Raw genomic sequence first — 26625 nt, forward strand, 5'->3', positions numbered from 1 at the left:
GAATTGAAACAAAACAAAACTGCTCCAGTTAATGTCTGAGATCTCTTTTCATTAATAAAAAATATTTTCTGGCTGCTTTGGAATTCATGTTTCCCGGCCTTATATTCCAAGCATGTTGCAATCTCTCACTAACTTTAGAGGAAAATAATTTTTTGAGTGAAGAATAAAAACTGGAGGACAATGTTTTTTAATCTAAAAAAAAAAAAAATCTCGACATAAAATGTGAATGGAAGTAGCTTCGTATTACTACTGATACTTAACGAATGTAAAAGACGGTCCTAGCTGTTAAATAGATCCGGAAATGAGATTAGAGTCCCTGCTCAGGTTTGCTTTTAATTAGTAACTGCCGAGATAAGCTTTGAAGCTCTATTTGTGAACAGAGCAGGTACGCCACTTGAAGATGGAATTGAGTTTATGAATTAAAATCTATTTTATCAAAAAAAAAAAAAATCCAACATGCATGAAAGCCAAATGACATGCAGGGAAAGTGACGTACTGAATACGTTTATGCTCAAGTGCCCATGTTTTTAAAATTGTGATGTGAAAAAAATTTCCAAACTTTTCTGTTGGACAACCGTCATCTGCACAGTAAGTTAATTCTGGCTGGCTACTGGGAATTGATAGTAGTAAGAGTACTGACGCACGTTGTCCCTCGTTGAAGAGAACAGTGCAGAGCTTGGGGGTGCCTCGAGCAACATCTGCATGAAGCAAATCAAGTTATGCAGAGAATTACAAAGGACCAGCCTCATGATGCTCTCCCTCCAAAAGGCTCCTAAGAAAAGTATTAGGTTGAAAGGCAGAGATGGATGGAGAGAGAAGAGCAGAACCGTAAGAAGCAGGTGGCGTTGCAAGGAGGGTGGCGATAGCAGGCACACAGCGGGGACCGACTTTGCGGGAGCCTGTGTGCGGGAGGACTGCACATACGCCTCACGCATGTGTGCGGACGACACACTCAGTTCGTTCTCACTAGAGGAAGGGTGATTCCGCGAGCACGTATGGGAGGCTTCACCCCGCTGGCTTGTGACATGTGTTTGAGTCTCTTGCTGCCGTTATCTGAAAGCCAAACTCAAGCCCTGCTCTAAAACCCATTACACTCGTTCCAAGACGCCCAGTGGATGCCTGAAGCCGCAGATGGCACTGAACTCTATATACAGCATGCTTTTCCCTATACGTATGTACCAATGATAAAATTTAATTTATAAATTCAGTACCATAAGAGAATATCTGAATTGCCAGCATCACTACTCTTGCACTTTGGGGCTGTCCTTAAGGAAAATAAGGGTGATTCGAACACAAGCACTGTGACACTGAGACAGTCCAGCTGACAACTGGGCCGGCTACTCAGTGGCTAATGGGCAGGACACGCTGGACAAAGGGGTGATTTGCTTCCGGGTGTGATGATTTCACCATGTTACTCAGAAAGGCACACTATTTAAAACTTACCGATTGCCTATTTCTGGAATTGGTAAATATTTTCGGACTGTAGTTGGCTGCAAGTAATGGACACCACAGAAACGGAAATCTCAGATAAGAGGGACTACTGTACAAACGTTACTTTCTTCAGTAAGTCTTTCCTGATCTCCTCGACTGAGAATTCTCTTTGCTCTTCGAGGCTCTTCTGGCCCCTTTTCAGTGCTTACTTTGTCCATGTGGCCCCTCTCTCATACTTGACTGACAGCTCCTTGGGGACAGAGCTCAAAGCTCCATCATTTTCATATTTTATCTCATCCACTCTGCCTTGCACATAGTGTTGCTCAGATATATATATATACAGGAGGAAACAGGAAAGAATGTGGACAGGAAAGCCAGCTGCTCAGGACACTTTCCTTACGTCTCTGGGATTACAGATCTCTATGATCCAGGTCCCTGTGTTAAGAAATCACAGAGATTCTTCCTCTGGGTTTTCCCATGGGAGGGCACCGCGTGGACGGCACACAGCTGCTGTGATGGCAAATACACCAGCAGTCACGATGGGCAGCCCACTGGAAGAGTGAGTCGTGAAGTTAAGATAGTTTGGCACATGCAAACCCAAACTGAAGCTTCTCCCTGCCCGGCTGAGTTCCATCCTCAAAGGGACGACCAGGAAGGAAGTTTGTTTTGAACATTTCATGGAGAATAACAAATAAAAACATCTGCTGGGAAGGAAAACAGGTGTTGGGCAGAGGACGTAGACATTCTCTAATTCTCTCGTCTCCTCCAGGATCCAGTGGGGATTTCCATGTTGTGTTCGTTAACACCCGTTAATGTAATTTTTGTGATAATTGTAGAGCAAATAGAGCAAACTCTCAAATATAATTAGGGAAAAGTGCTTCTAATTAACTTGTAACTCGTGGGTTGCAGAGTAGAGCCACAAATCAGTTATGCGTTGTCAGACCTAACAAGTAAAACACACTGTACATTTCCGTCTGGGCAAATAAACAAAGCAAGACAAAACGCCCCTGGCAACACTTTCCTTTGAACCTTTACGATGTTCTGGCATGCTCTGAAACTCAATTGCAGGTAAGCACAGGTATGTCCCTCATCATCAGCACCAATGATCATGGTGATGAAAAATGAAGACAACCTCAGACATTCTGGGAACATCCAATATGCTACCTCGGCAGCGTGGGAGATGGATGTCACTCAAGCATTAAGCTCAGATGGCTGCACAGAGGTCCTGATGAAACCCCCAGATGTTTTGCAGGGAAGCAGAGGACGATGATAGTAACAAGTCTCCTCCCAGTTTACAGAGCCATCGATAGCAATGGCTTACCGCTGTCTGTAAGTTAGGGAACTGTTGTGGGCAATCTCGGCAACATTTGTTAAAAGTCGCTCCACTGTGTCTCTCTTACATAAGAAAGCACATTAGAGTAAGTGGTAACCTCAAACTCTTTCTAATTTGCAAAAAAAAAAAAAGAAAAGAAAAGCTAAATGAGCCACATCTTTTTATAATTTAGTTACTATTAGCAACAAATTATTCTGGCATCTCTCAAAACACATCCAGGCCTCTTAAACCACAGTGGGGACTGGTGGCCTGCAGAGATTAGCAAGCGATGTTGCTGAAACACACAGGGTCATGAGAACTGCCGTAGGGTCTTGTTAAAAATGTGGAGTCCTAGGCTGTTACCAAAGAGATTTGGGGCCCAGAAATCTGTGTTTGACTGGGGGAATTGCAAAATCACCAGGGTAAAGCAGACAGACTTTAGGAACAGAGGGCCAAGCACGGACCATGGGTCAGCAGTGACACGGAGCAACTCCTTTAAATCCAGGCTCAGGGGACTGCTGGGCGTATTCAGGGGACCCAAAAGGATGACTGGTAAGTGGTGGGTGTTCAGGAATTTTTTTAAGACCTTTCTGGGATACAGGAATGCAGAGAATACCTTGATTCTCGGGTCAGGCATATTAGGGAGCAGTAAGAATTTAAAACAAGGAAATAATGTCATGTATCAGCTTTAGGTACATCCACTGTGTCCTTCTCTGTGGCATTTGTAGCAAAGAAAGGTTAAAGACTGATCTACCATCAACAAGTTTTATCTTATGATGACATAAGCTATCATGAACTCATTTAAAAACACTTTATATCAGAATGGCTTGATGTAGAACACAGGTGCTGCCATCATGGTCATTAACAAGAGGAATGGTCCATCCTGGAAGGAGGTGGGATCTGAGGACCACGGGACAGGGCTGTGTTCTCATCCTGGGATGCACCCTCCAGACTTCCATCTTAGTTAGCACACCATTATTTGGGGCATTTTATTCCTTTAAGCTGAGCTTCATTCCAGGTAATAAATTCCCATCACATTCTAATCTCAGCTGGCTTCATTTTTCATCACAGCCCCTGCTGCTCCCTCAAATTACAGGTTTATTATCCGTCTCGTCCACTGAAATGTAAGCTCTCAGGGGGCAGGTCTCTGAGATTTGAGCTTGAAGCATTCCACATTCCACAGCGGCTCTTTTGATGGATGTTGAAATTACGCAAAGTCATGATGTAGTTCACTTCTTCACATGGAAATCAACTGAAATCCAAGGCCCCTCCCAGCTGTGCCCTTTCTTCCTCCCCTCCTCCATCTGGCTCCCTGGTACCCAGGCACCACCATCTGGGCCGTTAGGAAGAGCGCCATCCCCTAGAGATGGTCTACGGCTGGTCGGTACCTGGGTATTTACTCCTGTATCCCGAGCACTGAAACCTCACTGCCACACAGTAGACACTCAACAAGCATCTGTTTAATGAATGAACGAGTTAGATCCACAGCCTACAAAGCTGCTTCCGTCTCTGGAAACCAAGAGTGGAGGTGGGCAGGGGGTTAATGCTGTAAATTTCCTAATTTGATTAGACTCCACCTGTTTGGAGAGGAAATTAGACATCAGAGCCAGTGCTGAGGGTTGTAAGTTTTCCCCCTTTGCGTTTGGACATAACTGGGGTAATGCTATAGAGATAACCCTAAAAATGGTTCAGATGACGGGAGATAAGAACAGAATGTGTGTGACACAAAGGTGGTTAGGAGATGAGCTGGGGTCAAGAGGCAGACCGAGCGCACACTCATCTCTTCTTCCCCTCGGGGACCCATTAGCACTAATAGCAATCAGTGGGCAGGGAGTGATCCTTGCCCGGGACTGCTGTTTCCTTCCTGTGAATGGAGCACAATTAATGCAACACAGGCCTCTCCCACCCCCTCACTGGTCCCAATCCGGGGAGTGGGGAGCTTTCTCAAGTCATCAGTGGATCATGGATGGCTTGGCTCAGCTCTGCCCTTCCTCCTTTTGGGAATAAGTGGCCCCAGGGAATCCGGTTTGCCTGGTCTCCGTGGGATGTGTCCTGGGGAGGCAGGGTTGGGTGGAGGCGGGGGGAAGGCTGCCTCCATCTGCTGCCTGTGACTTGGTGGTACCCCTGCCTAATTCTGAGCTTCTGTGTCAACAAACCTGCTTGGCAAACAGACCTAGAGCCTGGCCACCAACTTGAGTGAAGAGTTGATGATGTGGCTTCCCTCTTAATTTTGTTCAGAACTTGGTTGATGATGAGAGGGGGCAATAGAGGCTTCTATGAACTACAACCCGGGGGCCAGCCACTTGCTTATATACATACTATTAAACTGAAACACAGCCACAACCACTGGTTTAGTATCGTCCTATTGTCCTATTGTCACAGAGACTCTGTGCCCTCAAGCTAAGGCAGTTACCTTCTGGTCCCTTACAGAAAAAGTTTGCCATCTCCTGTTCTGGAATCTAGAGGAATGTCAGAAAAGCACGCTGCCACTAAAGCAATGCTTGCAGGTTTGGGAGCAAAGGCAAAGTAAAGGAAGGTAGGACTCAGTTCCAGCAAATAGCTATCCCTGCACACACAAGAAAGCAGCGTGTCCAAGTGAAGGAGCCTGTGCAGTAGGTGGAAGCTCCACTGAGCCTCCCTGCGAATGTGGGGGACGCGCAGAGGGAGACACATCACAGAAGCACGTCCCATCACAGCAGAAGAAGGCAATGAGAGGAAGATGTGGATCTCAGGGCCCAGAACACAAACGAGCAGAGATGGTGACTGGAGGATCACAGAGCAGAGAGGCTCCTGGGAGTGAAACAGGGAGGAAAAATCCGACTCCGACTCCACGTTGGATCCATTTCTTTTACTTTCAACTTTGTATTCTATTGCTTTTGCTACAAGTTAACCACTAAAGAGATACTGCCTATAAGCTTCAATTATATATCATAGCCCATCTTCTAGGGACCCTGTCTCCCAGGTGATGAGCATTAAGCTGAAACACCTTTGTTTAGCTCACAGGAAATACCCCTACCAGGCCCACCTATGAATGGCTGCGGGCAGAAAGACATTAATACTACCCCTCTGAAGGCTGATCAGAACCAGGAAATGTTTGACCTTACTCCCTCCCCTTTTAGTATAAAAGGAACAGGAATTCTAACTCAGGTGAGATGGTTCTTTGGGACACTAGTCCACCATCTTCTCTGTCTGCTGGCTTTCTGAATAAAGTTGCTATTCTTTGCTCTAACAGTTTGTCCCTTGATTTATTGGCCTGTTGTGCGGTGAGCAGTACGAGCTTGGACTGGGTCACAGAAGCATGAGTTTCAGCAAGAACAAGAGCAGCTTCAGTTTGGGAACCTGCAGAGGGCGATTCTGCAGCCTACACGGTGACAGGTGATTTTGTGACTCCATGGTACAAAGTGGAGGAACAGATGATGCAGCACAGGATGGAGGGACATCTGTAAACAGGGAGTGTGTCATGAGATAGCACACATCCTCTGTGCGGCACTGCGAAGCCAAGACACCTGACTCCCAAAGAGGAAATTAACAGAGGTTTTAAATATGGAGAAAAGGAAACAAGTCTCCTCTGAAAAGACCCAGAGTGGTGGGTGTGTGCTGCATCACCCCAGCTGAGCTGCATTGATGCCTCCCAGAATTCCCTTCGCTGCTCCGTTCCAGGTTGGGGATGTCCCTGGAGAAACCTGCAGGCAAGCTGGCAGGGCCAGGGAAGCAGCAGGCAGTGAGCTCCGAGGGCCGGGGGCACCGGACGCTGCTGCCACTTGTGTTGCTGGTGGGCTGCTCCACCTCCTAGGGTCAGAGCCCCGCCAGTCCCCACCACGTCTCCTGTTTCAGCTTCCCAGAGTCCTGGGCCAGGCACATGTGGAGGGCTGTGGCACAGGGTGCCAGCTTCTGTGTGTCTCCCATGTGGCCAATACGCAGCCAATGAGAGGGAGGAGAGGGTGCCAGTCTGTCCTCATAGGTGCCTGCTGGTCTCGCTGCCCCTCCTTCCTATCCAGGTTGTCTTCCTCATCTCTGCCTGGACCAGCGTCAACTTCAGGCCCCGCACCAGACAAAGAGGCAAAGCCTCCCTCAGATTTCCTCACCAGCTGCCCCTGGAGTGGATCAGGTTTCATCCCAGTCTTAAGTCCCTTTGTCCATATCACTCATACCACACATGCTTCTGTGATCAACCCACAAGCTACATGCCTGGGGACAGTGTCTCAATGTGGCAAGACAGCAGCAATGTTTACAATTCCACTCTCCCGAAGAGGAGACACTATGCCTGCCTGGACGCTTAATGGCTTAATTAACCTTGTGCTGGGACTTTTTTCTCCAGATTCAGCTTAAGTTCACCCACCGTGGACTCTGGAAGCCAGGCACCACCAGACTGGCCTCACCTGACTCACTAGCTCCAAGATCTCCATTTACTCTTCTTCCCTCCAATACTGTGGTGGGCAGAATAACAGTTCTCAAAAAATGTCCATGTCCTAATCTCCAGAGCCTGTGGATATGTTGTCTTGTATGGCAAAAAGGATGTTGAAGCTGTGATTAATTTAAGGATCTTGAGATGAGGAGATTCTCCTACAGAGCCACCTGGATTACCCAGGTGGGCCCCATCTAATCACATGGGTCCTTAAGAGCAGAGGACCATTCCTGGCAGCAGTCATGGGAGATGTGACTTTGAAAGACTCATCCGAGATGTCATGTTGCTGGCTTTGAAAACAGTGGAAATGGGTCACCAGTCAAGGAATGTGGGCAGCTTCTTTCTAGACAGGCATTTATTGGGGGTATTAGGATGATTTAATTAAAATGTGCATGAAATGCAATTTTTTTTTTTAAAGCTAGAAAGGCTAGAAAAGGCAAGGTTTGTCCCCTAAGGTCTCCAGAAAGAAACACAGCCCTGATGGCATCTTGATTTTAGCCATTTTGGCCCAGTGAGCATTGTTTCGGACTTTTCACCTCCAGAACTGGAAGATACTAAATTTACATTGTTTCAGATGGCTAAATTTGTGGAAATTTGTCGTAGCAGCCGTAGGCAACCAGTACAGACTTCACTGAGTGGCTGCTGCGGTCTTGGCTCGAGCTGGTCCTGGGGATGCACCTGTGTCTGGGACAACGGCTCTTGATGGCTTGGCCTCTTTTCTAAAGGTGATGGGGATGCACCAGGGGTCACACCTTTGAACAGTGAGACGAGTGGGAGCTGCCACTGAATCAGTGCATCTCCTGAGGCCCCCAGGAGTAGGTCACCAATTCCAGTGAGAGGCAGCCCTGGATGCTGAAGAGACCAGACCCCAGAGGACCCTTCTGGTAGAGATGATGCAGAGTAAAAAAGCTGGGGAGGATGGTTTTTATACGTTAGCTAACTTAAGAACTGTGGACTTTGAACTTCAACACACAATGGCAAGAGATATGGATTTTTAGCCTTTAATTCTTTTGAACTTTAATGTCTTTGGACTTCAACATGGAAGTGGATTTAAACTTTGATTTTTAATTTCTCCTTGGGAATTTGGTATTTGGTAGGGGATTACATTAAAATTCGAAGCATCCCTACATCACTGGCATTTCATTACTGGAATGTCTCTGTTCTTTTTTTATCTTCACAATGCTGTTGAATATTCTTGCAGAACCTCTGAAATGCTATGTTGGATAACATGGCTGGACATTATTTGGGATAATATATAAGCCTTGGATTTAATTTTGAATCTTGGGAAGACAGTGACCCTGGATTTGATTTAAATCATGTGCTGTTCTGACCCATTTCAGTACCTCTTGGTGTGATACATAAAATGCCCACCAGGAGTCCCGGTGATCACCGAAAAGCTCCATGAAGACGGAGAAAAGGCTACCTTGACAAAATGCTTGGCCCCTGCTTTGGAGAGACAAGCCACGCCTCTGGGTGATCATACAAATAAAATAAGAGGTAAAAAAACAGGCTGGAGGACGTTAGTGGGGAAAATGTTTTCCCTCTGTTCTAATGTCTCCTTCCATAAAGGTGTTTATGCCCAGAATTGATTAATGTTATGCACTCCCCGCCTCCCCCAACCCAGAGTTCTTTTGAAATCGTAAGCTCATTGGCCAGCAAAGTAATGCCTCCAACCTGGCTTCTATTGGCAATAGAGATAATATTTAGTAATATTTAAACTTTGTCTTATCTACCAAACTATTCAAAACTTCGGTAGATACAGGGAGGACGTTATTTATTAGGGACATAACGGAGAAAAGAAGAGAACGGAAGGCGTAACTCAGCAGGGGAGAAATTTCATCACGTTTCTTTGAGATACAGATAGATGTGAGCTGGCTGGGGCCTTAGAAGGGGAAGGCAGGATAGCACAGAGGAGACCCCGTCCTGATGACCCAATGAGGTGGCTGATGGCCCTGGGGGAATCCTAGACCCCTCTCTCCTGGCCAGAAAAATAAATAAGACAAACAAACAACTCAGAAGAATATTCTCCTAAGAGATTGGTTGCATCGGGGGAGAGCTAAAAAGCTAATGTGGATATCTGAGCCTCAGAGAAAAGCCCCCTTCATCAAGAAACTTAAAGGACACCCCCATCACAACAGCTCACTCCTACCTGCTCACCTAAAGTCAAGCTCACAGTTATCAAGTTTCACTAATGTACACAGAGCTCAGATTAACTCTGCACTCCTTTCATCTTAAAAATGAGCAGAGAATTTAGGACCATATTTAAAATAACTTATGGTTACCAAAGGGAAAAGGGGATGGGAAGGGATAAACCAGGAGTTCAAGATTTGCAGATACTAACTAATATACATAAAATAGATAAACAAGTTTCTACTGTCTAACACAGGAACTATATTCAATATCTTGTAGTAACCTCTAATGAAAAAGAATACAAAAAGGAATATATGTATGTATGTGGATGACTGAAGCATTATGCTGTACACCAGGAATTGACACAACATTGTAAACTGACTATAGTTCAACTTAAAAAAGCTTATTTGGCAAAATCAATGAGAAAGGCTCCTATAAAAACAAACAAAAAAACCGAAACCACAGCAAAGTGAGATGATTCATGGCAAAGAGACAAAAAAGCCTCAGTTCTAAATAATATCCTTCGAGAAATTCAAGAATAGTTTACATTCATAAAACTAGACTAGAAATTATTAAAAACCACAAAAGACAGTTTGTAGAACTCAGATACTGCTACTACTACCTCCCTAGATCCCTGCAAAAGGCAAAAACAAAAACAAAACCCCTCATAGACAGGCTGAGGGAAACGCTGGATATTAGAGAAATTGCTTAGCACGTATGACAAAAAGGCAAAGGGCTTCAGATTATACAAGAAAATACAAGAGGGAGGAAAAATCAAACTAATCTGACCAATAATAACTCCAGAAAGAGAAGAAAAGAAATGAACAAATTAAAAAAGATAACAAGATAATTTTCAGGCACTGAAGGTCATGACTCAATTAAAGGTGACCAATACCAATAAAATTTTTAAAAGGCATCACCTAGGTACATCATCACAGACTTTTATAGTATCAAGGATAAAACTAAATTCCAGAAAATAATTCCTGAGAAAAATAACTTTCTACCCATCCATATCTAGTAAATAACAATCATGTATAAGGATTCAGCAGTGACATTTTCAGAAGTTCAGCACCATTTTTTAGGAACTTATTAGAGAGGAAACCAAAGAAGAGGAGGTCATGGGATCTAGGAGACAGAGCTTCCAACCCAGGAAAGCTATGCAGCAGGTCTAGAGCGCAATCATTTAAATCTGCCCCAAGGATAGAAGATTCAGGTGCTGAGATCTTTGGAAAACCAAGGAATTAATGCTTATTGAAATAATGGACAGTTGAGTTCGCGGGCATCATAGCTGATGGAGGATCCATCCAGATATGATGCTAGAAATGTACTCTGTTGACAGGCATCGTCACTCGGACCCACAGGGAAACAGGTACCACATGGGTCAGCTTTTCCATCATAAGGCAAAGGCTGATCTCCGGCTTTCAGGTTTTTAAATCAGGCTACAGAAAACTCTGGAAGACTGACTACGGTTATGGAAGAAAGTGCAATTATATTCAACCCTGGCCATTAAAGTCAAGTATGATGCCGGCGGTTGTGAAGGAGAAAGGTGAAGACACAGCACTGATATCCTCATCTTAACAAAACGGGTGATAAGAGAGAGGCTCTGTGTTCGACGGAAGAAATGGAAGTGTAACTGAAGTTACCGAGTGAATCTGCAGAGGAACCGAGGGTAACGACCCCTCCACTTTGGAAAGAAGAAGGCATGAGTGGTGAAAATGCAAAAAATCCTCTTCCATCACGATGGAAAGTTAGTACAACAAGCCTGTAATAATTGGTTTAGATGGGGAGACAAGCATGTGGTTTAAAGACGTGGCGTAATCACGAGCAAACTGAAGCACAAAGCAAAACAAAGCAAAAATGAAGGCTGAATGTCTCCGAGGGAACTGGCGGCGGGCAGATGAGGCAGGGGACTGTTGTTTCCATTATAAGCATTTTTATCCTATTTTATTTTTTGACCATAGCTATTGCTTCGATTAAAAGAAGACGAAGCACTTGATTACCATCCTCGCCACGTCCAATCCTTCACGAGAAGTTGTTTTAAGAAGACGCATTAAGAAATCAGGCCAACAGGGTCTTACTTATTTTAAACGCGGCAACATGATTAATTAAGCCCTCACGGTTCTGCATGTATTGGCATTTCTTTACTTTCCTGACCAAAAAGATATCTGCTCACATCTGAGAGTAGGCGAAGGGCAGCCGGATGCAGGTCTGTATCAGATTCCTGGGATTGTGGTGACAACGTCCCATGGACCGAGTGGCTTCAGTAACAGAAACTCATTGACGTGTGGTTCTGTAGGCTAGAAGCCCGTGGGCTGGTTCCTTTTGAGGCTGTGAGGAAGACTCCGTTCCATGCCTTTCTCCTGGTGGTCTGCTGGCCATCTTTGGTGTCCTTGGCTTGCAGCATTACCTCTACTTCCGCCTTCATCTTCTCATGGCATTCCCCTGGATGTGTCTCAGTCTAAATTTCTTTTTTCCATAAAGACATCAGCTCTATCAGTTACGGGCCCCATCCTATCTTAGTGCCCTAACTTAACTAATTACATCCGAGTCACATTTTGAGGGTCTATCGGTTAGGACCTCAACATATAAATTTTGGGGTCACGTAACTTTGGAGCTCTTTGGAGACTAAAGCATTAAATCAACGGTCCTAATGCTAGTGCGTAAAGTAGTTAAACTGAGGCTTGTCTGCTTAATTAAAAGGAAAGACTATCTGGGTATACGAAGCATAAGATGAAAGAAATCTTGCTCTCGGAGAAGTGGAAGTCTTAAGATGCTTGCTTTCGACTGAAATACAACTTATTTATTAGGTCTTATGGTTTGATAAAAATGGCTTTATTATGATTTGGAAGGCATTCTGAAATCTTTAGTTGGGCATTCAAAATTTAGGTTGATTATTTCCGTGTTTAGAGAGAGAAGAATTGTATTAGTCAAGCCCAAAGGACATGCGGCATCTCTAATCAAAGTTTATTTGCTTAGGAACATTTCAAGTAATGGCTAGCAGATAATAGCTTCAACTGGATTTAAATAAAATTCTGATCATCATCTCATGGCAATTATTGCATAGGAAGAAAATTATTTATTGCAAGGCCTAACAGGCAGTGGCAAAATATATTCCACTATGAATAGATACTGCAGTGCAAACAGGCAGCTGTTTTTTTAAGCATGCGTGGTTATGTGTTGAATGTAAATGAATGTAAATACCTCAATTTCTAACATTCTATTGTTCAAACAGTTTGCCAAGGAATCCTCAGTACATAATTTAAAGCTCTGCAAGATCATTTATTTCTTTTAGTCTTTCATTGTTTATAATTTTTTGCTCCAGATCCTTCTGGATATATGGCCTAAGTGTAATCTAAAGTCTGGTTTATCAACAAGCTTTTTTTTTTTTTTAATTACTAAAATTGTTCTTCTGAGTATTTGTTTACAAAACATCCTAGTTTGTAAACATCTAGGGAGGAATTCAAAGCCTACATAACTCTCCCTTATATTATAATGCTTTTTCAACACACACCTGTTTTCAAGAGTTCACTAACGTGCAGGAAGAACATGACACAAAAAACTCTGAGTATGAGAGGGGACCGGAACATCCCTACTCCTTGCTGAACTCCGTTTTAGGTCTGCTGAAAAGTGACAAAGGAAGTCAAGGGCACAGTTCCTTGTTTTATTTAATTCATGCAAGCATGTCTAACCTAATTCCAGAGAAGGTTCTGAGGAGGGTCCTGGTGACAACGAAGTGAACGGATCCTTTGTCCTCTTACCCTCTACTCCACCCTCCAGAGCCATGGACTCTTTTTCTGCTCGTCTGTCTGGTTAAGTTTCTAAAACATGGACACGTTTGCCAGGGACAACGCTCTTAATGATTTGCAGCCAGTAATGCAAGGGTGTGACAGTTCACAGCGGGGCCCCCAACCATAAGTGGGCGCTGGCGTAAACATCAAGGCGGCTGTGCCGGGCTGGGTCAGCTGACCGCCAGCCCCCCACGTGCAGATATATGGTCAAGGCTCAGCACACACCTGACACCATAGATGTTCAAAAGCATTTGAGAAACCAGCGACTAAGGAATGAATGAAGGGCCTGGACTCACTGGAGTAAAAATTTCATCCTACTTAGGTAGAGACAAGAGTCTCAGAGGAGAGGAAAGAGACTAGCACATAAGAGAAATGGAGGATTGGATGACCTTGAGGTTAAATCGAGTTCAGTGTGCTGGATTCCTAAAGCCTGCAGGTGCCAACAGGATCCCAGCTTTCATAGCTCGCTCTGGCAGATGAGCGCGGCTGCTGCTGAAGATGAAAACGACTTTCAGGCTCTTGGAGGTGAATCCATTTGCCTCATTTTACCTCTGCAGCAGGCAGTGGAGTCAGCTTTGGCTAGATCTGCATCTTGATGCTCTGTTGAAAAGGAAGTCGGCACGCCCGAGTCCCGCCAGTGTGGGCATTTGGAAGGTTCTGTTACTGCAGCCTGGCCTGCAGCGGCGCCCCCTTCCCGTCGGAACGCTCTCCTACGTGCTCCCTTCCAGTCTCCTCTTCTAGAGTGGTACTTGGCCAAGGTGCTTGCTGTTTTTCCCTCACACTGCACCCATCATCTAGTTATTCCATCCATAGTTATCAGCATGGCGACCCCAGTGACCGTGAGCTTCAGCCAGCCTAAATGCTTTGACCACTTGTTTTTCTTTGAAAAAGGTGAAATTCATGTCCGAAGTTCAGCCATGCACGGTAAGAGCCTACCTCTGGCGAGGCAGAACGACACACCCGCTGAAGCAGCAACAGCCACTGTCACTCTGCATCCTTCCCGCTCCGACGGCTCGGATGGCGTCGGAGCAGAAGACGGCGTTTCTTCTAGGAGGGGCGGCAGAGAGCGTCTGGGCCACCCGCTCATGCGGATGAAGAAACGGTGGGTGCAAACCTTGGTTCTTCTCAAAAGGGGGAGAGTAAGAGGCACCTGCGCGCTCCCTGTAGTAAGTACGAGCGTCGTTCCTACAGCCAAAGCTGCGCCGGGAAGGGAAGCTTGCTGACGTTCGGAAGAGTTCATCTGCCTCTGGCTGTTTCCAAATGGGGCTCACAGAGAAGCTCCGGATGTTACGCAGGTGCAGGTGATGGGTGGCGCCCAGCACCTGTCGGAGCAGCGCTGAGGGCAACGGGGTAGCCGGCCGTCAGTTCCTTCGTTTCGGCTTCCGATGTCACACGAAGCACAGGGCGTGCCGTGAGGGCGATGTCGTGGGACAAAGGCATTGCTGCCAGCTCCTTTCTAACTGAAGCCGTCCATCACCTCAACCTTTTGCGTGTGGCTGAGTTTCTTTGGCAATGAGATAAGCCACCGCAGAGAATGCTTGTAGACAAGGGTTTTGTGTTGGAGAAAATCCAAATTTTAGTAAAATCTAGTTCTTTCACATTATGAAGTGGAATAGGTATACAGCAGGATGTTCTTTGACTTGTGCTGGCCTCACATATCCATCGGCAAGGTCTTAATGCACAAAAGCACCATGGTGTTTGTTTTCCATCACACACATTGAGTCCTTTCTCTTCCAGGCACATCCGATTTAAACGCAATCCATGAAAATAAGGACAAGTGCTCTTAACTGTCATGGCAGAGTATGTTTTCAGCTATTTAACTCCCCTCCAAACTATCCTACACATCATATGTGCATAGTAATAGCTTTATCTTCCCTGACCATGTCACCCCACGTTAGTTCAGTGTGAAACATTATTATAACACTGCAACCCTTAACAACTTAATTCTCACGCATAAAGCCAGTCCTCCACTTAAAGACAAAACAAGAGAAAATGGGGGTCTAGTTCTAATTTAGCTAAGAGTACGAAGAGATGTGATAATCATCTTGAAGGGTTTAAATCACAGAAACTATCCTGGGAGTCTTGACCCAAGAATGAACAAATATTTACGACTCTAGCTTCTGCCATGTATTTTCTTAAATGAACAAGCTCACATATGTTCAACAGCACAGCCACAAGGAAATATTAGAGTCAAGACAGAAGGTTGGTGGAATCATGGATAATTAAAAGATCCTTTTTCGACAGTCAACTTTGCAATCCACTTGCCAAATACTTGCTGGAAGGGGTACTTTGATGCGCCAAAAGGCAAATATCACGTAGACCAGTGATTTGTACACAATCAAGAAGAGCCATTTGAAATGCCACGTTGAGGCCCTGACACCCTTCGGCCTCCAACAAGTAAAACTGCACATTTAAAAAGTGAGGGATGGGGAGGGGAAGGGACAAACTGGGAGTCCAAGATTTGTAAATACTAACTATTATATATGAAAATAGATTAAAAACAGATTTCTTCTGTACAGCACAGGGAACTGTATTCAATATCTTGTACTAACCTATAATGAAAAAGAATATGAAGACGAATATATATGTATGTATATGCATGACGGACACATGATGCTCTACACCAGAAACTGACACATTGTAACTGACGGCACTTCAGCAACACAAAGAAGAACAGCACTAAGAATATTAGAAAAAAAATAAAGTAAAATAAAAAGTGAGGGACATAGCCGATGACTGATGTTTCCTACGTCCATCCATATTCCAAGAAAGGTCCGCGCGAAAGGCCTCACATGTTCCCATTCACTCATGGCTCTGGGAGGTAGTTACTATAATTATGTCAGTTTCACAAAACTCGAAGGTTCCGTGCTCATGGAAAGGCTTTCTCTCACGACCACTTTTGAAAAATTCCTTAATATGTAATATTACATAACCTGGGGGCTTCTACTAGGCATACATATTTTATTCAAGAAATTAACTGTCACATACAATAAGCTCTCTGCTGTTAACCGCACTAGAAACCAGAACACATACCTTATGACCCGTAACTCACATGCCTTTTCCTTTCTTCAGTTATTACTAACATCATTCTGATGATGAGCCGCGGGTATTGTAAGATGTCAACTACTTCTAAATCAGACGACGAAGACTGAAATAGGGTCATAGAATTTTAGGACGGTTCTGTTAATTGCATTCTAACTATTTAAATGACCAGCCTACCAGTGTGACACCTGGTACCCTCTGACCCACTTTTGTTATCGGCCAACACGCCTTGGGACTGCTTGTGCTCTCCGCCCTCAGAGATGCCCAGCACCGTGATACCCGGTTAGCACCTTGCTGCAGTGATGATGGAAAATTTATCTAGAGTCAGTCCTGCCGTTAAGGAAAAAGGCCTCTAACCTGTGACCAGCTCCCGGATCTCCAGGTCGGTGGTCTTGCGGAGCAGCCTCACCAGCGCCGGGATGCCGCCGCAGTTCTTCAGGGCGATCTTGTTGTCATCGTTGGCCTTCCCGTACACCAGGTTTCTCAGGGCGCCACAGGCACTGCGGTGGACTTCCGTCATCCGGTGATCCAGCAGGTCCACCAGGAGCTGGATGCCCCCTTGTCGCCTTATCTGAAAGAGCAAAGGACACACCTTTTGCCTTCGAGACGAAGCGCGCGCTACTTAAACCCAGACAGGTTTTCCACGTGAAGGAGTTGCTACAATTAATTGCACTGAATTGAACGAAGACCTTTGACAAAGGGCAAAGAAAACAAACTGTGGTTCTCTTCAGATTTTAGTGCTTTTACTTGTTTTAACAGCCTACCGATAACAATTCAAATGCCTTTCGTTTAAAGCTGCAGAATTCTGGAAAGGTGATTTCCACCTCCCATCGGGTGTCTCAGCCACTTCTCTCTATAAAAATACACCACATACTCATGGCATGAAGGCAACGGAGAGGCCAAAATGCTGCTCGCTCCTAAGACTTATTAAATGTAACCACCGTCTTAAAAGGCTGCAGGATGGATGTACAAAATGTGAAAATTATGCTTACTAGGGAAATGCTCCCAACCTTTCAAAGGAACCAGAAGCTACACGAGAAACCAGAAGTGACAGAGGCTTTTCATCTGAGAAGATCTGGAAAATAAGAACATCATTCACCATGACAGCTGGTCAGAACCCTGAGACCGAGGTATGCTGCACTTAACAGGGGTATTTGATTAATAATAACACAATAATATTAAATTCTGGTGTTCTTTTTTTCATTTTTCAGTTTTATTAGGTAGAATTGTCACAATTTGACAGCACATATATAATATATTACATGTAAATACATATACACAATATCCTGAACATATTTTTAAAATTTACATGTATATACTGTTCATTGTTTCTAAGGACGTTTAGAGCTTTAGCTTTTTAAACTTACATAGTTATCAAAGGAATAAAGCCAACCCCAAATAAGAATTAGTTCAAAAAGATACATACACCCCGCTATTAACAGCAACGTTCTTTATAATTGCCAAGATATGGAAGCATCCTAAGTGCACATCAATAGATGAATGGATAAAGAAGATGCAGCATATATATGTGATGGGATTCAACTCACCCTTAAGAAATGACATTTTGCCATTTGCAGCCCTTCATTCACTTTTTTTCTTTTCACTTCAAGACCCAGAAATTCTGGTATTCTTTTTACCCAAAGAGAACGTGGGTGTTTTACAAATAAGTAAGTGAAGAAAAAAAAACTTGCAGTATGTTTCTAGATGTGTGTTCTTCTTGCTGTCCTTTAATTTTTAGATTATTTCAAAAATTTAAACTGCAAACAAACTGTCTAGTTACATACAGGCCATTTCATGGGAGTTTTCATTAGCAGAGTTGTATTTGAATATTTCTGCATTTATTTGGAAAAATAATAGAATTCACGCAGTAATATTCCTTTCTTTAACTTCAGTGTCCCTCAGGGATTGAAGAATTGTAATTTGGCATGAATGAGTATAATATGGCACCTTCCCTGCTTAGTTTTTTTATTACAGAAAACTCATTCATCTCACAGATATGCAGGGGCATATGGCTAAATCCCCGGATTCTTTCAAAGTGCTCAGATGCCGCGTTCTCTATGTGGCTACTCTGACCACACTGTTTAAAATTGCCATCTGAACCCCACCCACTCCCCAACCCAGCATTCTGGCATTGCCTTTATCTGTTATAGCATCCTTCAGAGCAATTAATCTGTCCTGACTTCTTTATTATGTTTCTTGTTATTGTCTGTCTTCTGCTAGAACGTATGTTCTTTGAGGGCAAGTCTCCTGGTTTGTTCCCTAATAGATCCCCATTCCTGTTCCAAGAGCAATGCCAGGTACACAGTAGATGCTCAATAGATATTTGGTGAGTAAATGGTGGGGGAGTGCGTTACTCGTTACAGCAGTATTTCTTCCTCAGGTTAGCTAACACCACCTTTTCAAGACTGAGTACTACCCCTCTTCAAAGGGGGAAAAACGCCTTGTGTGAACATCTACCATCTCCAAGGGGCTACGACAGATCTTCTGGCACCAGCTGACAAGAAAAAAAAAGGGGCACATGCACCACTCACTCAAGGTGGACCATCTCATGACTCAGAGTATGCCTGGAGGAATTATTTCCATCTGTCAACCAAATGAAAGCAGGAGAAGTTGGAATCCTCACAGAACTCATGGGCTCTACGTCCCTCATTTAGAAAACACAAATGTGGTATTGCACCTGCGGTGAGATCAGGACCAGGGACAGAGGAGAGGAGCCTCCCCCCACTACAAAAGGGGGACAGGGTTGGGAAGCAAGTCCCTGAGGTGCCCACACCGCCTGCGGTGCCAACAGCACCAGTGGAAGGTGGCTTAAGGCATTGTTGGGTCAATCAGAAAAAGCTAAGAAAGGATCAGAAAACAACTTCTTCCCAACTTACAGTTTTACCGAGGGCCTGATTGGCACCCACCCAAGAGAGATGAAGTCTCTTGCTAGACACAGTCCCGTACGTACATCTGAGCTATAACACATTCGCTTTATTTCCCTGCACAAAAAGGTTAAACTATGAATGCCATTTTCTCTGTGTGTGTATAATCACACATATGTGCTTTACTTTAAAAATTATCTAGGTTTAATTATTTTAGTAATGATGAAACTACTATAAAAGAGGTAATAAAGCTATTCTTATAGTTAACCGACTGGCTATGTATTAAAAGTAAATGGTATAGTAAATCTACCTCTCTCTTTCCACTTTAGCTGCTCTGTATAGTATAGTTAATATTCCTAATCTATGATAATATATTTCCCATTCACACAACTTAGTGACTTAAGCTATTAAAATATTATTCCAAAGCTTTAAAAGGGAAAATGAATTCAAAATGAAGGCAGTATCAGTTAATGATATAATGAGAAAATGACGTTTTCAGTGTGACCCTAATTAATGCCATATATCCAAATTTATAATGAAATCTTAAATTCTATTTTAATCTAGAGTAACTCAAACAAGATGATAAACTTTTTCATTTGCTCTTATTTTGGGCGTCACTAGATCGCCAATACAAAAAATAACCTTTTGTTTTCTTGAGGTTGAATTTTATCTAAGAATATGAGAATCCTACACATTTCCTGAAGGCAAACATCATCCGAGCTGACATTCACAGATGTGAAATGTGATGTTCAGGTCCTTGGTTCTTCCTCCCACAGCCTCCCCACTCCCAACGGGATCAGAGAGAAAGTTATAGGGTAGACTTTCAGTTCTCTTGCAGGGTTGTTATTCCTTGCAGGGCTCTGGGTGGCAATGGATGGGTCCCCACACTGCCCTCTTCACTTCCCCTCTGCTTTTCTCCCGGACCCTCCTCCCTTCAACTTCTTCTTGCACCCAATTCTTCTGATTTCTTCTTGTATCCAACTTTAGACTCTTGTAAGGCTCCAAGCAAACTCATTTTAAACACTCATAAAGCACAACTCTCTTTGAAAGACAATCAGGGGAAACTCTCTTCTTTGACATGGTACCTATACTTCCTCTCCTGCTAAATGGCAAGCAACCTATTTTCCATTTATCCTCCCCATCAATTGCTCCACATCCAACAGGCGGGACCCCTGTTTTAGCCCCTACACTATCATTTCAGGCCAATGAACCCTCTTCCCTTACCCCCTTTACCAGTTCATGCAGAATTCTTCAAAAGTCAAGTCTTAAAAGATTCTAGGTTTAATATTATTGAAACAAAGTCAATAAAATACTATATAATGTTATAGCCAATATATATAATACCACAAAATAAAACCCACTAGAAGCATGGCTGTCACAGGGCAGTAAGTTCATGCATATTCATCAGAGGAAGGGAAGGATGGTGCAGTGCTGATCATGTGTTAGTTTCCTTCGCTCTCTCTTTTAAAAAATATTTCACATGGATATTATTTTTTTAGAGCAGTTTTACATTCACAGCAAAATGGAGCAGAAAGTACAGAGGGTTCCCAAATGCCACTGTCCTCACACATGCACAGCCTCCTCCATTATCAACATTCCCCCCAGGGCTGTACCTGTGTTACAATCCGTGAATCTACACCGACGCCATTATCACCAGAAGTAGAGTTTACATTAGGGTTCACCCTTGGGTGTTGTACATTCTGTGAGTCTTGATAAATGCGTGATGAAGTGTATCCACCATTACAGCATCACACAGAAGAATTTCACTGCCCTAAAAACCCTCTATGCTCTGCCTGTTCACCTCCCTCCCCCAGTCCCTAACTCCTGGAAACCACTCATCTTTTCACAATCTCCACGGTTTTGCCTTTTCCTGAATGTCACATAGTTGGAATCATCCAGTAAGTAGCGTTTTCAGATTGGCTTCTTTCACCTAGTAATGTGCATTTAAGATTCCTCCATGTCTTTTCGTGGCTTGGAAGCTTGTTTATTTTTAGTGCCGGATAATTTTCCATTGTCTAGAGGTAACATAGTGTATTTATCCATTCACCTACTAAAACACATCTTGGTTGCTTCCATGTTTTGGCAGTTAGGAAGAAAGCTACTGGAAGCATCCTTGTGCAGGTTTTTGTGTGGACATAAGTTTCCAACTTCTTTGGGGAAATACCAAGGACAGCTATTGCTGGATTGTGCAGTGAGAGTATGTTTAGTTTTGCAAGAAACCGCCAACCTGTCTTCCAAAGTAGTGGTACCTTTTTGCACTCCCACCGGCAGTCCACATCCTCACCATCATTTCGTGGCGCCTGTGTTCTGGATTTTGGCCTTTCTGATAGATTGCAGTGGTAACTTATTGTTGGGTCTGCTTCTTTCTTAAGACTGATTGCGTGAACCCAATTTATTTACATTAATACAGATGACTGAATAAAAACTGTCGACACTGAACTACATAGAGGGAAGCGATAGCTTGAATTCGGTCTGGACTGAACAAATCTTCTATCTGCTAGTTTCCTGAACTTGCTAGGGAATGACTGGAGAGGGCATTTCACACATAACCTGAATAGACAGTCTTAAATTCACTTATTAAACGACTCTTTGATATACGATCCAGTGTAGTTCCTACGTCAACAGCTCACATTTATTTTTCTGCTTAGCTCTGAACTTCAGGAATTTAGGAGAGAGCAGTCTACAAAAAGTAAGGAGGATGGAAGCTGATGAACCCTATACCCAGCAGAAATAAAAATATACCAACCAATCAAACAAAGCAAAACTCCCCCTGCTGCCTGTCCTTTTAGGTGGTTTACAAAGAGGACATCCTTAAACCTGATGTAGACAGTCTCTTGGGGATGAAAGCTGGGATGTATGTGTGAAGAATCACTAAAACTTACCCAGTTTTCACCAGGGAAGAATGAAAACGGCTTATATATTTCAGCCATTACAATCCACTGTTTAAAAGAATGTTTACAGAATTTTTACAATTTAAACTCTAGAACTAAAATTATCTAAAAATCATTCTGGAGTAGGATGCAATGGTTTTCCTCCTTGCCCTTTCATGACAAGGCAGAATATATATATATAGATAGATAGATATCTATATCTATCTATCTATCTATCTATCTATCTATCTATCTATCCCTTTTACATCAGAAAACAGATGGTTGGGCAATTAAATTAAATACAAGAAAAATGCAAGTAATGCAATATTGTTACGGAAATGACAGGCCAGCCAAGAAACAAGCACCACTCAGAGGGTTGGAGTACTCAGATGTATTACACCGGCGGGCTCAGAGGGGCTTCTGCTCCGAAGCTCTGAGCACCTCCAAGACGTGCGTGTGAGGTTTTATAGGGTAAAGTACAAGCTTGGGGTATTTGGCCAATAGGCATGGAACAGCTTTAGCAGCATCATTATCACAAAAGTGGAGGCAGGGAGGCAGCAAACCAATATTCCAAAGCCAGATATGTATCTTTGAAAACCCAGCTGGCTAGCAAAAAAACATAAACAGCAAACCAACACTAATTAACCTAGATTTACAAGTTAGTCCAGCAGAAGTCAGATCAGTATTCCGATACTTAGATTTGTGAGTTATCTTGTTAGCCCAGCCAGGCTTTTCCTTCACAATATTACCCATTGCAAAAAATGGGGCCTCACCACTTAATGGATGTGGTACTCTCAGCATTATCTGTGTTTATTGAGAATAAAATATATTTGCCAAATGAACTAGCTATTATCATTAAATTGACATCAACATCAATGAATAATTTAGGACCTATCCAATTACAGCAATGTTTGTATGTTCATGAAAGTCTTCATAAAATTATAAAGATGAGGATGACGCATGTTGTGTTAAAAAATTACTTTAACAGGGACCAGAATTCCTCTTGGGAGGCACCTGCCTTCATTTAGGAAAATACTCTGAAAAGTTGCTTTGAGGCTAGCAGACCCTGAGAGCGCCGGCTACTGCTCGCCCACTCTGCATTTGAAAGAGAGAAGAATTTGGAGCCCGGCTTGAAAGAGAGAAGAGGCTGCAGCAGCTGTTTGTTGACCTCTCGCAGGTGAGACAAGGACCTCAGAGAGCTCCCTGGGTGTAGTGTCCCCACCTCTCTGGGGTCTGTTCCATTCAAAGCAAAACGGATACCTCTCTGTGCTTCTGGTTTCGTGTGAGAAAAGAAACTAGGCTGGACCTGAGATGCAAAGTAAATTTAAATAAGAGTCTGCAGGACTGAAAACATACAGTGCTTCTTCCTCTTGCTCTAGGCACTTAAGAATAATCAAGTCGCCGCGTCTGAGATCCCGTTTATAGAAGGGAGGCTGACTAACAAGAGGAACTACGGACTCAAGGATTTCAGTAAATTTCCGATTAACTGCTACTTTTCAATGGTGTTGGTAAAAAAAAAAATAGATTTAGTTGCTTTCTGTTCCTTATTAATGTTTAAAAATTAAGTAAATTTCTCTGCTTAAAAAGCCACTGGAAGATACAGAGTCTGTGGATCTGAAACCAGAGGCTTAAGCAGAGCTGACTGAATCTCACTGTCAACTTTAATGTGGAAATTGCAAAGTTATCATTTTGCCAAATACATATCTTACCTCACTGAACTCCATCCCTCGTCCTTATAGTCAAGCCAGTTAAACAATCAGGGCTTCCAGTATCATCTGCACTGATGTATGTACATGTAGTTGCCTCTGAGTAAAATAGAACTGTTTAACAGAGCAAGACCCTATAGGGCCTTCCCCGGACAGAACCCCCCCACCCCATCCTCTGCTGGAGCTCCTCTCCGAGGTACCCAGATAATAGTATCTGAGGCACATTTCCTGAGTTGTTTTACAGATGCAAAACCTACCACCAAATGGAAGAAATTAACTACTTGATGACCATGAGCACGTAGCCCCCAGACCTACTGGTTCCTAAGGATTGATGCTGTTAGCCTTTACCACCTCCCCATCATCCAGAGAATTGTGCACGAGCTGATCACATACCCTGGGACTCCCCCTCCCCCACCTCGCCTTTAAAAATGCTTCCCTGAAACCTACCGGGGAGTTTAGGTGTTTTGAGCACCATGACCAGTGAAAGGCATACAATTCAGAGTTACAACTTCATAAATTTCATTTAGTGTGTAAACTGTGTATTACTGAATATTTCATCAATCCAATCTGGCATCTAACTAATGAGATGATATAAGGGATATATTTATTCTAGAATGAACTGTATGAATTGTATCGATCATTTAAAAAATAATATCTAAATGTGCCGCATCGATATTGCACCCATGAGATGTTTTGCTGGATACATTTCCAAGGCAAGTACAGTGAATTAATTAAGCTATATTTTAAAAAGAACAGAAATGCAATGATTTTTCTTGTTATAGTAACTTAATTGACCAGAAAAAAGGCATTCAAATTAATTTTGAGGTGATTCTAGTTCTTAGAAAAAGGATTTTTCCCCCCCTGAAACAGAATTTGTAAGCAAAAAGAGGGAGAAGGACCATGTTTTGATTTTGTTCACAAATTAACTTCTAATAAACAGATGAAAAACTGCAACTGGTAGCAAAAGATACAACCAGGAACACACTAAAAGGTCTCAGAAGGTTCTAGTTACATGGAGATTTCCCAGGTGCTACTCATTCGCTGTGACAGGATGTGTAAGGGTTTGGCTTTGTCTCTGTGTCCAGTAGAATGCTCGCTGGCTTTTGAAACTGACATGGAAAGAATTTCAAAAGTCTATAAACACATTATTCTTCCTCTTTGATTTCCCTTATTTTTCTAATCCAAAGGTCTCGGATTCCTAGAATCTTTGTCACCCTGGACAGATTTCCAAATCCAGCTCCCACCCCACTGCCCACTGAACATGTCCTCAGCTGGTACTGAAGCCATGGCAGAGGTAACCACATAAACATAGAGCAAAATGAACATCTTGAAAGGGGAGAATCTGAACATTTTCTTCTTTTTTTTAACTATCCTCGATTTAAGAGAGGTAGCTGGTATGTTCTAGTTCTGTATTAGTAGCAGGTTCCTGTCCATGACTCTGGTTAAAGAAAACCAGTTCTCGTGTAAATCTCTGAAATGATCTATTTTACAGTAGTTTGAACTTCCACATTCTCATCACCCTCATGATCTGATCATTTAAAAAGATAAAAGTACGAGGGGAAAAGCCCTTTATTTTGGTCTGAATGTGAATTGTCGTTCCACTCGGCGATGCATTTCACAAGACACCTTACAAGGAAAAACATACCTGAACCACTGCAAACAAATTACACCCACCACAGTCCTCGGCCCTTTCGATTCCCCGCATGTTAAGTGCGATCAAGCGCAGAGAAGTTTTCTCAACGTTCCCCCTTCTCAGAACGAAATACAGTCAATCTAAGTAGACAAAATGCAGGCAGCGGATTCTCTACTGAAAACCTTGCTGCCACCAGTGAAGCGGGCAGGAGGTGGAAAGGGGCCTCAGAGCTGCCCACCTGGGGGCTGGGCGCTCACACCCTCCACAAGCCCTCCTTGGCGCTCAGAACTGCTGCGAGTTTCAACATTTCTCTGCCAGAGCACGCAGGGAAAGCCCCCTTGTCTCCTTTTTTTTTAAAAAGGAAGAATTACAAGTGTTTCCAAAATTCCTTTCCTAAAGATATCACTCAGACATACTCAACGTGTTCCCAATAAGCCTAATGGCTTCCATCACATGGCATAAGTTTTGAACTGTCCTTGCAGATACAAAATGCAAACTCACTAAGTAGTGACCATTGCAAAGAACCCCTCCAATAAAAGCCTCCCTCACTGTGTTCCAAACTGAGCCCAACCCAACATAGTGTGAGTGGCAAAGCAAAATTCATGTATTGTTCAGCATCTCATAAGACAGCTTTAGAGGAACACACACAAATTTTGCAAACACAAACCTGTGTAAGGCAGATGTATAACTATTTGAAAAGTATTAAAACATCTCAGAACGTGCATGTAGGAAATCCACAAATTTCACCCCCGAAGCTTTCACTGTTGCACAGATTAGACAGTCCCCCACGTGGCTGATGGTTATGGTGCCCAGTCTGTTCAGGTGCTGGGCTCAGAGGTGGGGGAGATGGACCAAGCCCTTCCCTTACAGAAATTAGGTAAAGAAATCAGCAAAGAAGCTAATACAATCATTTCAACAGAGAAGAAGAGAGGCAGCTTTACCTGAAGGAGGACCGAGCAATTTTCTAGCTATAATTTTGATCCTTAAAGAGGATTCATCAAATTGTACCAGTGTTAAGCCCCTCAATATCCAGATCTTCCCTGGTGATAAGAACCACAGAGAAGAAATGAGAAGTTAGGAAAAGAGGATAGAACATTCAGGAAGGTGCTGCATGGGGCTGGTCAGGAAACCATGATCAGGGAACATCTGAGCAGAGACCAGGCACATGAGGGAGTGATGGAGGGGCCCGAAGAGGGGCAAGGAGGCCAGCGTGGCTGGGGCACAGTGAAGGGGAGATGAGATGGGGTGACGACAGGATGGTGCAGTCCTGCTCCTAGGGGCTTTTGGCTTCGATGAGGGCATTGGGTTTACTCCGAAGATGGGAATGAGAGTTGACCTAACACGCTGTTTTAAAGATGGCTGTACATGTCCCATGGGGAACAGAATGTAGGGGCCCAAAGGTAGATGACGGATGCCAGTTAGGGGCTGCCCAGATTGTCCCGGT

The 26625-nt window shown here is 43.5% G+C and overlaps 1 protein-coding gene across 3 annotated transcripts in view; it reads right to left on the reverse strand.

The window, feature by feature from the left end:
- The window catches only part of CTNND2 (catenin delta 2), an 886845-nt gene that overhangs the window by 202907 nt on the left and 657313 nt on the right, over positions 1-26625 (reverse strand). For all 3 annotated transcript variants that reach the window (XM_032470087.1, XM_032470083.1, XM_032470094.1), the window contains one exon: positions 16466-16679. In XM_032470087.1, coding sequence (XP_032325978.1) covers positions 16466-16679 — 214 coding nt within the window. The remainder of the gene's footprint in view (positions 1-16465; positions 16680-26625) is intronic.

The sequence above is a fragment of the Camelus ferus genome, chromosome 3 (genome assembly GCF_009834535.1).
Source record: "Camelus ferus isolate YT-003-E chromosome 3, BCGSAC_Cfer_1.0, whole genome shotgun sequence".
Lineage (NCBI taxonomy): Eukaryota > Metazoa > Chordata > Mammalia > Artiodactyla > Camelidae > Camelus > Camelus ferus.